Consider the following 13,865-nt stretch of genomic DNA (forward strand, 5'->3'; position numbering starts at 1 on the left):
AGGAACTTCACCATATTCTGACCAGATGGTCCCTCACTTGGTGTATTAGGGGTCCCTCACTTGGTGTATTAGGGGGGACTACAATGTGTATAAATTTTCTTATGAGAAGTCGAACGGGATAAGACAAACTAGAAGCATGAAGGATTTTAATGATTGGATTCATAATTTCAATATGATGGAGATCCATATGTTAGGAGCTAAATTCACCTGGACAAATGGGAGGAGCGAACCAACGATCTCTCGGCTGGATAGCTTCCTCATGAAGCTGGAGTGGACAGACGTATTTCAATTGGCTCATTGCAAACCTCTTCTGAGGCCGACTTCTGATCACAGACCTATTCTTCTCCATGTTGATACTGAAAGTTGAGGCTCTAAAGCGTTTAGGTTTGAGCTTTGGTAGTTAGAGGTCAAAGGCTTCCACGACTTAGTTAAAGATTCGTGGTCATCTTTTCAGATTTCAAGTTTGGTAGGGTTTAAGTTGCATAAGAAGCTGAAATTGTTAAAAGAAAAGTTGTAGATATGAAGAAAGGAAGTTATTGGTAGTGTTTTAAATAGTGGTAGTGTGATGTGTAGCGCTCAACCCTCTATAGCGTGTAGCGTAAGCTACATGATACTTCTATTTTTTAATTTAAAAATAGGACAAATATAATAAATAGTGAAAAAAAGGAAAAAAAATATAAAAATGCCTAAAAGATGATTCATTTGATTATAAGCTTGTTCAAAAAAGTTATTAGTTATCATTTATCAAAAGCCAATCCACATTTATAAGCCAAATCAAATAATTATCACATCAACAACTTTCTAAGCAAACCACTTTAATTAATAATTTCTAATTGAAACCACAAGTCACAATTATGAAAAGAAATAAAAATCCCATTGGTTAAAAGTATCAAGTACAATACAAGTGTCACATTCCTCAACATTAGAAACAAAGAAAATGTAAAAAAATAATAAAAAAATACATTATGGCTTATGCTACGGATGCTACGCGCTATGTAGCTGTAGCGTACACTACGACCCTTGTAGCGTACACTATAGGGGATTTATGCTATTTGGGACGCTACGTAATGCTATGGGCGCTATTTGAAACACTGGTTATCGGTGCCAGGGAAGTAGAGATATCGCCGATTCTGAAGGACTCTCATGCCTTGGACATTGAAGAGGAGGAGCATCAACTTGATAAGGAGGAGAGGGTTAAATCTGTCAAGAGAGCATTGGAACCGTCCAAGGTTAGATAATATTCAGTTTGGTAGCCTCTTAGAAGAGCAAGCGAAGTACCTGGAAAAGCCTGTTTTGGAGGCCAAGGTTAAGGAGTCGGTTAATAGCTTGCGTGGGGATAAGGCTCCTGGCCCGGATGGCTTCCTTCTTGCCTTCTTCCATGTTTTTTGGAAGGTGGTTTGTTCGGATGTAGTCGCTTTTGTTAGAGGTTTTTAGCAATGAAGAATGTCTTTTTCCTGAGTTAGGAGCATCTTTTATAGCCATCATCCCTAAGATTGAAGGAGTTGAGAGCCTTCAAGATTTCAGGCCAATAAGCCTTTAAGGGAGCACACACAAAATCTTAGCAAAGATTCTTGCTTCTCGATTTCGGCAAGTGTTGGGAGGGGTGATTTCAAAAACCCAAGTAGCTTTTGTGGCGAACAGGCAGATTCTAATTAGTGTTCTCATAGTCCATGAGTGCATAGATTCTAGATTTAAACAAAGGAGTTGAGAGCCTTAAAGATTTTAGGCCAATAAGCCTTCAAGGGAGCCCACACAAAATCTTAGCGAAGATTCTTGCTTCTCGATTTCGGCAAGTGTTGGGAGGTGTGATTTCAAAAACCCAAGTAGCTTTTGTGGCGAACAGGCAGATTCTAGTTAGTGCTCTCATAGTCCATGAGTGCATAGATTCTAGATTTAAACAAAAGATTCCAAGGGTTGTTTGCAAGTTAGATGTAGAGAAGGCCTAAAATGGAGAAGGTGGATCTAGTTATGCGTTAGATCGCCATCGTTTTCAGTTCTTGTAAATGGTTCCCTGAAATTGTTCTTCAAGCTGTCTAGGGGGCTTCGTCAGGGGGATCGACTCTCTCCTTATCTCTTTTTGGTGATAGCGGAAGCCTTCAGTCGCTTGTTATCCAAAGGTCAAGAGGCTAATCTCATCAGTGGATTCATGATGTGTAATTCGCCTTCCCCACTTTCACATCTCCAGTTTGTAGACGATATGATCATATTTTGCGACACTACTCCATTGACTGTATCTGATCTTCACAAAATTTTAGTGTTTTTCTAAGCTGTCTCAGGGTTGAAGATCAATCTGGGAAAGTGCGAGATGCTGGGGATACACCTTTCGGTTAAGGGAGATTGGGAATCTTGCTTCGATATTTGGATGCAGGACCAGATTCTTCCCACTTACCTACTTGAGGCTGCCTTTATGCATTAGAAAGCCTCCTAAACACCAATGGGATAGGGTTATCTAGCGTATTGAAGGGAAGCTGTCCAAGTGGAAAAGTCGGAACCTTTCATTGGGTGGTTGCCTAACAATGATAAAAACTACCTTCTCTAATATTTCGATGTATTTTATGTCCTAATTCAAATGCCCTCAATCTGTTCAGGAAAGATTAGATAAGCTTAGAAGAAACTTTCTATGGAAGGGTTTGGCTGATAGAAACAAGTTCCCTTTTTTGGGATGGGAGGAGGTTTGTAGGCCTCAATTGCAAGGGGGCGCAGGTATTCGCAATTTGTCCATCATGAACATGGTCTTTATTGGCAAATGGTTATGGAGATTTGGGACGGAAGAGGATCATTTATGGCGTAAGATCATAGCTAGTAAGTATGGTTTGAAAGAAAGGGGATGGGAGGTGAAGGTTGCTTTGATGCATCGGGCCTCCTACATTTGGAAATCAATTTTAGCCTTATCTCCCAAGTTCAAGGATGGCGTTTCCTTTGCCCTTGGGAACGGTGCACGAATTAGATTTTGGAAGGATTCTTGGTGTGGCGGCTTTTCTTTGGAGCATGATTTCCCGCACCTGTCTAGTCTTGTAGCTTCAGAGGATATGAAGGTGGTTGATTGCTTCTCTCAGGTCAGAAATACTACGATTTGGATGCCCCCTTGTAGGAGGAATATCTCGGACAACGAAACTGAAGAGCTTCTCTCTCCGTGCGCGTCTCAGGTTTGTGGTCCCTGTGGAAGAGCCTGATTCGATGGTGTGGTTTGCTCAGAACTCAGGTCAGTTTTCAGTTTCTCCCATTTATGAGAAGCTTTGCATAGTGATGCCATCTTTTGGGGGGACTCACGCCTTTCATTTTTGGTCTTATGGAGCTCCCCCCCAGGTGACAGCTTTTACATGGCTGGTGGGAAGGAGAGTGTTGGCGATTGGTTGGTGGGAAGAAGGAGAGTGTTGACGATTGATAATTTGCAAAACGTGGTAAGCCCATTCCGAATGTGTTGTTTGTGTAATAGGGATGCTGAATCCATCGACCACCTATTCATTTTTTGTCCTTTTACCTTCAATGTTTGGAAGCATTTCCTAGCCTTATTTTTTGTTTCATGGGTTATGCCGAAACTGTGTGCGATCTTCTATGGAACCGGCATGGGGGTCTTTTGGATAGGAAGGTCAGGGTTATTTGGCAGCTCTTTTAACCAGCGATTTGGTGGGTTGTTTGGGGAGAACGGAACATGTGTTGTTTTCTCAACACTTATTCCTCTTACGAGGCAGTGATAGCTTTTGTTTCTTTTTATGTTTTTGAATGGGGTACTGCTTTGAATGTTCAGCAGGATCTGATTAAGTTGGTCCTAGGGATGTAATTCCTTTGTATTATTTCCCCGCCTTGGTTTCAAGCAGGCCTTTAATAAAATTCACCATTACTCTTAAAAAAAATTCTTTCCAACTGATCAAGCACCGAGGACGGGCATTTAAACATTGACAAAAAATACACTGGCATGTTCGAAAGTGCTGAATTAATAAGAGTCAACCTCTCTCCCAAAGACATGTATTTGCATTTCTAATGTGCTAGCTTCCTGTCAATTTTTTCTATGACCTTATCCCAAAGGTGGATAGCGGGCTTCCCAATGCATAGAGGCAACTCGGGGTACAAGGATGGAAAAGAACTGATCATACACCCCATCATGTTCAATGCACCATATGCTCCTAAAAAACATGGATTCCCAACATTTCACTTTTAGCCACATTAATCTTCAAGCCGAAGACTGCTGCAAAGCGAACTACAATTTTACACAAGTTATCCACCACATTCTCCTCATCATCACAAAACAGGATGGTGTCATCTGTGTACTGGAGATGACTAATTGTGGGCCCACCATCCGCAACCCGAAAACCACCGACTATACCTTGTTACTCCCCTCTAGTCAACATTCTACTTAATGCCTCACTGACCACCACGAAAAGATATCGGGAAAGGGGATCTCCTTGTCTAAGGCCTCTCGAAGCCTAAAAGAATCCTTGCGGTGAACCATTCACCAATAAGGAAAAGGAGGTGGAGCTAACACGGGACTGCATCCAACTCCATTTCTAGCCACACCCACGTCCCATTCTCTCTAGCATATAGCCTAAGAAATCACTCTACATGATCGTAAGCCTTATGAAGATCAAGCTTGCATACCATACCACTCTTCTTCTGCCTGAACATAGAGTCAATGCATTCACGAGCTATAAGAGCCGTATCCAGAATCAGCCTACCCCTCACAAAAGCCCCTTGATTTGCCAAAATGACTTTAGATAACACACCCTGAAATCAAGGGCAATGGTCTTTGCTAGAATTTTGTCGGGACCTAAGAAGCTAATCGGGTGAAAATCAGATAATTGTTATGCTCCTTCAAGTTTAGGAATGAGAGCAATGAAGGAAGACCCAATTTCAACCGACAACCTGCTACGGTCAAAAAATTCAGTGATGACGTCCATGACGTCTTTTTCTATCACATGCCAAAAGATTTTAAAGAAGGCTATCGGAAAGCCATCAAGGCTCGGGGCTTTATCACTTCCAAGCGACTTAATAGTCACCTTCACGTCTTCAGCTGAACAATGAACTTCAACTCTTCAAGAGAAGCAACTTCCTCTTCTGAAAACGTTTCGAACGGGAGAAAATCGAGACATGGCCTATTCCAACTATCACTGGAGAGGAGGCCTTTATGGAAGGAAGTTATAGCGTCACAAAATTTATCCTTGTCCGTAATTCCCTCCCTATCAACAATAAAAGGAGATATGGTTGCATTTGTCTTGTGCGCACTCGCGATGTTATGAAAGAAGTGTGTATTTTTATCTCTCGCTTTCAACCACACTACTCTGGATCATTGTGTCCACTTAATTTCCTCTTCCTTCGCCCAAGCTGCATACTTAATTTTTGAAGCAGCCCTCTTCTCCTGACCTTCTTCCGAAAGATTACTTGATTCCTTCTGAATATCTAACTCCTGAATTTCCATAGCCATCTCATCAAATTTAGGAGTGGCGTTGTGTTGACCATTTAACCTTGTGAATTTAGCACCCAATAACGGAATATCCACCAGATCATGTCTACCCATCCACTTGGAAAACCTTTTCATACTATTGGTGATTCAACCATCCGTGGATTTCTCATGCGCGAATCCAATGGCATTAAGGTCTCCACCTATACACCATAGAGAATTTCATTTTCGTCTGACACTATCCAGTTCAAGCCAGAACCCTTAGATTGTTGGAACATGGACCATAAACCACAATAAAGATGCACTAAAATTCGGAAGCAACCTCTGAAAGAAGAACGAAAATAGAGAAAGAACCCAACATACTATCAGTTTTCTTCCAGACATCTTCATTCCAAGCCATCAACACCCCCTAGCAGATCCATCAACATCCACAACGACCCAACCCTTGTTCTCAACCCCCCACGAGGAATCCAGCACACCTCTAGTGAGATTCGACTTAGTCTCCTAAATTGAAATAAAGCCTGCTTTGGCCTTCTTACTCATCTTTCTCACTTGGGCTCGTTTAACCTTGCAGCCCAACCCTCTTGCATTTAAGGAAAAGAAAATCATTGGATAGTAACTCTACCCATTCTTCCTCTCTTGCCTTCAAAGGTATTACTTGTTGAATCATAGTTGATCCAGACTCAATAGCTCCCTCCAGCCCTTTGGAGATTTCTTTGGCTTCGCTGGTTGCATGCTTAGCTAAGTGAGGACAACTTTGGATCTGGCAAAATGAAACAAGTCGGTAATGTCTTCATCTTGCGCTCCGTATGACATACCAAGCAATCTCCCAACTCTCTCGAGAACATCTTTAGTCCATTTGCATTGCTCCTCAGTAACAACTTCCTTTTTTGGAAATAGAAATAATTCGACTCTGACCGCAAGGGGAGAGTACCCTAAATCAATAGCAGAGGATTTTGTAGCACAGAGGGGCGTGACAAACATTGCATCCTCAAGGATAGTAGTTGGATCACCCCCCCTTGTCCATCTCGACACACTGATCCGCCTCGAACTCCTCTTCCTGAGAGTAGTCGCATCTACCCTTGAAACATCAAACAAGTGGCTGCTCTGACTGAAAGTTTCCATCTCTAGCTCTCCCGTTCTCACTGGAACTATCTGAAGTGCCTGGAGTTCTTCCTAAAAGGGTCAAGTCATGGCAATATTGCTTCCCTGAAGCCCTTGAAGACTTGTTGTTTGTAGAATGGAGGAAAGGCCAACTTCTCGAACTGAAATAATGATAGGGTAGCATGTGCCATTACTAAAGGGGTGGGCGGCCACAACATCAAGTCCCACACGATTCACAATTGAAACGTGTGCCAGAGATAACATAATAGCATTCCTAAAAATCGGCTCCGCCTCGTCACATGTCAACTTCGGAGTGGATGAACGAAAACTCTCGCTTATCTCTTTACACGTATTGCAGTGCACAACAAAAACAACGCTCTTTGAACGAAACCCGCCCAACATGCTTGAACCAAAGCTGCTAGGTGCTAGAATAAAGGGTGCTTTGGAGCTAGGCTCAGACATTGAATACGAGGCTACTGCATCAGAAATAGGTAAACGTGCTCCCTCCGAACACTCGGACTGACTCGAAGCAAGGAGAATCGAACACTCCTCACTTAATCCCATCTCTCTCATTCTGTGGTCGACACGTAGCAAGAGCAAAAGAAAGGCGATTGCAGGAGCACTCCACTGGTGCACCATCATCGCTAGCTAAGCTTCGACCATGGCTGCCTGACGAGCCCTACTTGTCTTTGGAAGCCCAGACCTCCCCCCATCTCGCGTAGCACTCCCCTTCCATCTCCCTTTCTACTATGGCCACCAGCATATCTTCCCGAACGATAATCCTGATTTCTAGGGGATCCGACACACTTCGTTTCTTTTTGATCTTAATCCGAACAACACCCATCTCGAGCTATTTACAACATTTTACAGTCACTCATCATCTATAAAACAAAAAACTAGTTAAGTCTCATGCATTTGATGTTGACAACATGGCCATTACGTGCATGGATAACACTTGAAGATCGTTCGGATTTGTTACTTCTTTTAATAGGTTTTTCCATATAGCTGCCCACTTTTAGGGTCATCGACTTGTAATAGCCCAGTTTTAAAATATTTAAATTCACAAGCTTATGCGTTGCACTGTTAGTCATCCCAAAGCCTGGCATCATTAGAGTTTTATACAGTGTTTTACACTGTTTAAAATTTATAATTTTAAAAATGATAAAATCGCCCTTCAAGTAAAGTCAACCAACTCTTTTACTAAGAGTACGAATTCTTTGCGTTGAACGGGGAGCACGGATTGTTTGTGTTGAAGGCGAGTGGATTACATGAGGCTATGTGGGGTCTATAGAGATGTCCTTGACTAATCCACTCCGTTCATTTGTTTTTTAAAGAACACAATAGGGTAGAATTTTAAAAATCATGCAAATCCAAAACTCATGTGAGCCACACCAACAAAACAGTGGTAATAGTAACATCCACCATTGAAACCTTCCTAGAGATGACCATGATGTCTATATGCCATCCAAACCGTTCATAGAAGTATAATCACTCAAATAAATTATAGGAATAAATATTGTTATGGGTAAAATTGGACTAGCCACTAAGGAAAATGCAGCTCGGACATACACGCACTATGCGAGAAGCTCGGCCAATGCTAATCATAACCGAGGAAGAACACTTCATATTTCACGGAAGGATCCTGAAGCTGACCATCGATAGAAAGAATCTCTCTATCTCTGACCGACGCCGAGCCCCTCTAGATGTCGAGCCCTTCCTCAGACCCATACGTTTCTAAGCTGGTGCTTGGGACATCTCCTGGGAAAGAGGCCCGAAGTACGACCTCCGCTGTACGACAAGATGAAGAGGATGGTCATCCCCAATATCCCGTCTGTACCCTACTAGGGAAAAGATCTCGGCCCCAATGTTCGACCATGTATCCCAAGAGTAGATCATGCAATGATGGAAAAAGAAGCGCCTGATTGAGGGTACCTCAAAGGTATCGAATGATGCGATGAACTGTCGTCATATGCAATGTGCAAGGTGCCTCAATAAACTGGCTAACAACATGAACTGCATATGAAATATCAGGACATGACATAGTGAGATAGACTAAAATCCCCACTTTGACGTAGACTGGGCAGGTTGTCCCATTTCACAACGGTCCACTACTGGCTATTGTGTTTTCTTGGGACAATCATTGGTTAGCTAGAAGTGTAAGAAGTAAATCACGATATTTATATCTAGCACAAAAGCCAAATACCGTGCAATGGTAGAGGCATGTAGTGAAATTACTTGGTTCCGAGGATTGTTGACAGATCTTGAGATTCATTTGTCTTTGCCGACTTCATTATATGCTGACAACCTCAGTGCTATTCAGTTGACTTTCAATCGAGTATTTCACGAGCGCACTAAACACATTAAAGTTGACTGCCACTTTGTAAGAGAAAAATACACAGCTGGAATCATTTCTCTTCCGCATGTGACATCGGAGCTACAACTTGCTGATTTATTTACCAAAACTATGAACTCATCCCGTCATAGGTTTCTCCGTGACCAACTTTTTCAGTCTGGATGCGTTTTATAAGTTTTTTGACTTCGTCAAGAGTATTCAACTTTTCTCTTAGAAAGGCTACCCATGAGTATCTAGTGTAGTCATCAACTACAACTAGAAAATATTTCTTTCTACCTCTACTCTCCATTATAGTAGGTCCAACTAAGTCCATATGGAGAAGTTCAAGAGGTCTTGTAGTGGCTAAGGAGTTCACTTTCTTGTGACTACTAATTTGCTTGCCTATCTGATAAGCACCACATACTTTGTTTTCTTTCATTTTTAGCTTGGGTAAGCCACATAAGTGATCTCTTTTGCTTAGTTTATATAGATCTCTATAGTTAACATGTCCAAGACGTTGGTGCCATAATTTAGTTTCATCTGTTTGGACCATGTAACAAGAATGATTTGTTAAGCAAGATTCATCAATGATATAGCAATTTTCAGACGTTCTGTGACCATTTAATATCACATGTCCTTTATTATTCATTATCTCACATTCATGATTAGAAAATTTCATACTATGATTGTTGTCACAGATTTGAGATATGCTTAGGAGATTATGTTTCAAACCTTTAACATATAATACATTTTCAAAGATAGGTGAGTTGGGAAGTTGTACATTACCTTTGCCGATGATCTTGCAGTTGCTACCGTCTCTGAATGTAACTAATTTGCCATCGATCTTCTTGATATTTGAGAGAATGGCTTTATCACCTGTCATGTGTCTAGAACATCCACTATCCAGGTACCATCTCCCCCATGCACGACCCGATCGCCAAAAAAAAAAAAAAAAAAACTTCGAGTATCACAACTCCACTGGAACACCCTAGACGAGGAACCAAGTGTCTTCCCCTCAGAAAGAATGCTCCAACCATCTTTTCAGAAAGGTCACTGGTCTGTCATTGTAAAGGGCCCTAACAAAGAGCATTTGATCGATATTCACCTCCGGCTTTTAGCGGATCCGCACTTCCGTTGCTGATATCGGTTTCATAAAAGTGTCTTGTTTATTGACATTACAAGACTCCAACAACCATCTTTCCACGGAGGAGATCAAAACTCTTGCCTTTGTAGTCGCTGCCAACGACCATTGCAAACAGCTGAGGCCTGAGGGCATTTTCCACCACCTCAGGTTTGTCTCGAACCACCCGATTTGCTCCCGAACCTTCTGTCCAAACCGACTTGTCCTCCCTAAAGGCATTCTCCCCTTCTGAAAGACGATTCATTACCCTTGCCTCCGAGACATTGCCTCACTTACAACCCCACAACACTGCATCGTTGTATGAGATAACACCCTTCCCTCTTGCCTCATTTCTATCCTTATCTACATTTTTGTTTTGTTCTTTGCCTTCTGATCGAACAACAATGCCTTCCCTATTCCCTCAAAGATCCTCCTTCCCCCCTTCCCTAATTTTTACATTCGGTTCAAACCGGGCCATCTGAACCCTAAGTTTTCTACCCCAGAAGCTTTCTCCATGCAGGAGATCTATCGCCTTTTCGACTTCCTTCGTATCGCTCATCCACACGAAAATGAATCCCTGATACTTCCCTATAATCCAATCCTGCGGCATAACCACTTCCATGACTACTACAGCCCTGCCGAAAACTCTCGAGAAGTTAATTGGCAGCCAACCTTTAGGGAACCCTGTAACAAATACGGTAGGGAATTCGGAGAGCTTTTTCTTGTTGCTAGAATCCCCAACTTGTTTTTTCCTTCGAACTTCCATCTGTCTTCCCCTGCCGAGCCATCTCCTTCACAACCAGCTGTGCTACCAGCATTCCTCTCTTCATTACCACCCTGTCCTATTGCACCCTGCCCTGTTGCACCGTGATGTGCTGTGCTCCTTTCTCCACCATTCTCTCTCGCCACACACTCCTCAATTAGGCAACACACATCTTTGTTATATAAAAGGGAATTAACTGAACAAGGGGTAGAGATCACCCACTACATAAAGGTATCTTACCTATTGTCCGCACTATTAATATCCTGTCAATATGCGTGAGCTTGATGTTCACAGTGCTAGAAATATCTATGTTCTTGCTAATACACATCCAGAGCACCAATGACCTCGGTTCATCTTTGATGCCTAAAGGGTTCACATTTATAGAACTTCCTGCCATGACAAGTTTACCCCCAAGATAATCTCTGGATGATTTCACTTTAATAACATGTTAAGAATTTTTATACAAAAAAAGAAAGAAAGATGAGTGGTAATCCTGAACTTAATCCTGACAAAAGAAGAATTGTGGTGGAATTTTTTTGACATATGTAGGCATATGATATGGAAGTGGAACCTTGCCATGGTATTCAAAAACATGTATGTAACGGCCATAACAGCCGTTACGTAACTGTGATGATGGGAACTGTTATGCAGCATGGGGCTGTTATGTACATTCTGAAAAACTTTGAAGAATGCTAAACCACACATGCTGAGATGTCCAAACAGTCACATGTTCTTATCTCTAATCAGCAAGAAAAAAATAGGTTTATATGATGACTGTAGTTCAAGAAACATGTGAACATTGGAGAGGATTTAATACCAAGTGATATCGTCTAACTGCTTTTCCGCAGGTTTTCCAGAAGCGCTTGCCCCCAGAAGCAGTTGACCTTGTCTGCAGGTTTCTGCAATACTCCCCCAATCTGCGATGCACAGCAGTAAGTTTAATCTTGATTTTCCTATACTTAATGTCAATCTTTCAATCTTTTGGAATGTAATTTACTGCTGCACAAGTTCTAATTGCTTTCCCTTATGAGATGCTTGCAGTTGGAAGCTTGTATTCACCCTTTCTTTGATGAGTTGAGGGACCCAAATACTCGCCTTCCCAATGGTCGCCCGCTTCCTCCTCTCTTCAATTTCAAACCTCAAGGTAAGAAGCTTGATACAACTTCAAATTACAGTTCAAAAACTTGGAATTGACTGGCAGTCAGTTTTTTTGTTGTTCGACATTTATTTATTTGGGGTCCTTACTCTTGCTCTGGTGGTAGACTCTCAGGAGTTTCAACACCTGGTCAAGGGTTTGAGTACCCATAGGTGGTGAAATGCCACTACGGCGTGAGTGTGTGTGTGCGTGTTATATATATATATATATATATATATATATATATATATATATATAGGTTTTTGTTGTTCATACTTGAGGGGGGGGAAACAGTACTTTTTTTGTGCATATTCTGGGTTGTGAACCTTCCAGTGCGCAGTTTTCGATTAAACCTGAGCAATTCGAAGTTTGCAATGAATGGACATGTTCTCTTAACCAAACCCTACACATATCCTAACTTGTTATGACCAGTCTCCAACCTTTCCTCTCTGCCAACTTCTTTGGAACATTTAATAAGATGTTTTCCAGTTTTCTATTAGGCATCACTCACCTGCATGCAATCAGCAAAAGGATGAGGCAAAGGTATTGAGGGACTGGGTTCTACAGAATCAAGATGTCAGAGTTCCCCTTAGGATTTCCGGTGGAAGGGTGCTGTGAGGATGCATGACCTTGATGTGGAAGGAATTTGAAGTTTCAATTGAAGAAGTGGAAGGGCACTTGGGTGTCATTTTGTTAGTTCACAATTGTTATAAGATGAAACAGTCAATGATGAAAACAAAACCATGGTGCCTAGACTGTTCATTGGTTCCACTGCACATTCGACAGGCTATGATGCAAACATTACACTGATCTGACAAATATTAACCTTTAATATGGATGGATGGTCAAAATTGTTTAGACAAAAGTAGTGCAAATCATCAAGTTTCTAAAAGAGTCACTTTGGTTAGGCAACCGTAACCATGCTGTCCATTTCTTGGAAGAAGGATGGCTATAGAAGATAAGGCCAAATGAAGTGGGCTGTGAAATGCGTCCAGTGCTTAACGGACAGTTCAGATTGAGTGAGGGAGGGATGTGCTCATGTCCAACTGAGTTGAGAATGTGTGGATCTCACCATGGTGTGGCCACTGAATGTTTTGATGGCCTGATTCTTGAGGTGTCCATCTTGGTGAGACACGCCTGATGGGTGCTTGGATGGCTTATGCATATCATGGTTGTCCCAGCAGACAATTTGTTAGTTTTTTTTTATGGTGGGTGTCCCTATCCAAATGTTGTATGTAATGTGGGCCGAGTTATGGATGGGCTTTATTTTTAGGCTCTGTTTGAACATGGAGGTGCAACTGATGGTCAGAGTGGATGTCATGCACGCATCATGATGGGCCCTATTTTTCTAGATGCTACCACTAAGTTACGGTAGTGTCGGCGCCATCTGATCATTTCTGTGTGTGTGTGTGTGTGGTGATGAGGATCATATAATTTGTGTGTTTGTAGTGATGAGGATCATATAACTTCTCACTTGCGCGTGTGCGTGCGTGTGCATGTGCGTAGGTGAGGATCATATAATTTCTCAGGTGCAGTGTTGTCAAAATCATATATAATTTCTCAGGTACAATGTTGTCAAAATCATATGATATTGCCTGATTCATCTTGTGTCATTTAGTTTGGGCATCCCACAGGTGAAAAAATGGTTTTAATTTTTTAATTTTTAATTTTTAAATTTTTTTTTTGTGTTTTCTCCCCTTTTGTTTTTAAAGCTATTTAAGGCCCATATGCTTACAATGTTGATCTACGTTTGTCTTTTTACAAGTTTTGAGAGAAGCAGAAGCTTACGTTTTGTTATTAGCAAAAATTCTAGAGAAAAGAAGTTCAAAATGTCTTTTTCATCTCTAAACAGAATTGAATGGCATATGTTTGTGTGTGTTTCCGTATTTTTTTTTTTTTAAAAAAAAAAGGTACAAAAGGATGTCTGACATTGAAGAAAATTTTTTATTTTTATTTTTATTTGGTTTCCAACGTAATTTATTGAAAAGACTGGCACCTTTTTCGTTTCTTTTGTGG

The 13,865-nt window shown here is 41.4% G+C and overlaps 1 protein-coding gene across 6 annotated transcripts in view; it reads left to right on the forward strand.

Annotated features, from left to right (window-relative positions):
• Nucleotides 1-13,865, forward strand: part of LOC131242804 (shaggy-related protein kinase kappa) — a 34,820-nt gene that overhangs the window by 20,019 nt on the left and 936 nt on the right. For all 6 annotated transcript variants that reach the window (XM_058241692.1, XM_058241690.1, XM_058241688.1 and 3 more), the window contains 2 exons: nt 11,563-11,646; nt 11,756-11,858. In XM_058241692.1, the coding sequence (XP_058097675.1) occupies nt 11,563-11,646; nt 11,756-11,858 (187 nt within the window). The remainder of the gene's footprint in view (nt 1-11,562; nt 11,647-11,755; nt 11,859-13,865) is intronic.

The sequence above is a fragment of the Magnolia sinica genome, chromosome 4, assembly GCF_029962835.1.
Source record: "Magnolia sinica isolate HGM2019 chromosome 4, MsV1, whole genome shotgun sequence".
Lineage (NCBI taxonomy): Eukaryota > Viridiplantae > Streptophyta > Magnoliopsida > Magnoliales > Magnoliaceae > Magnolia > Magnolia sinica.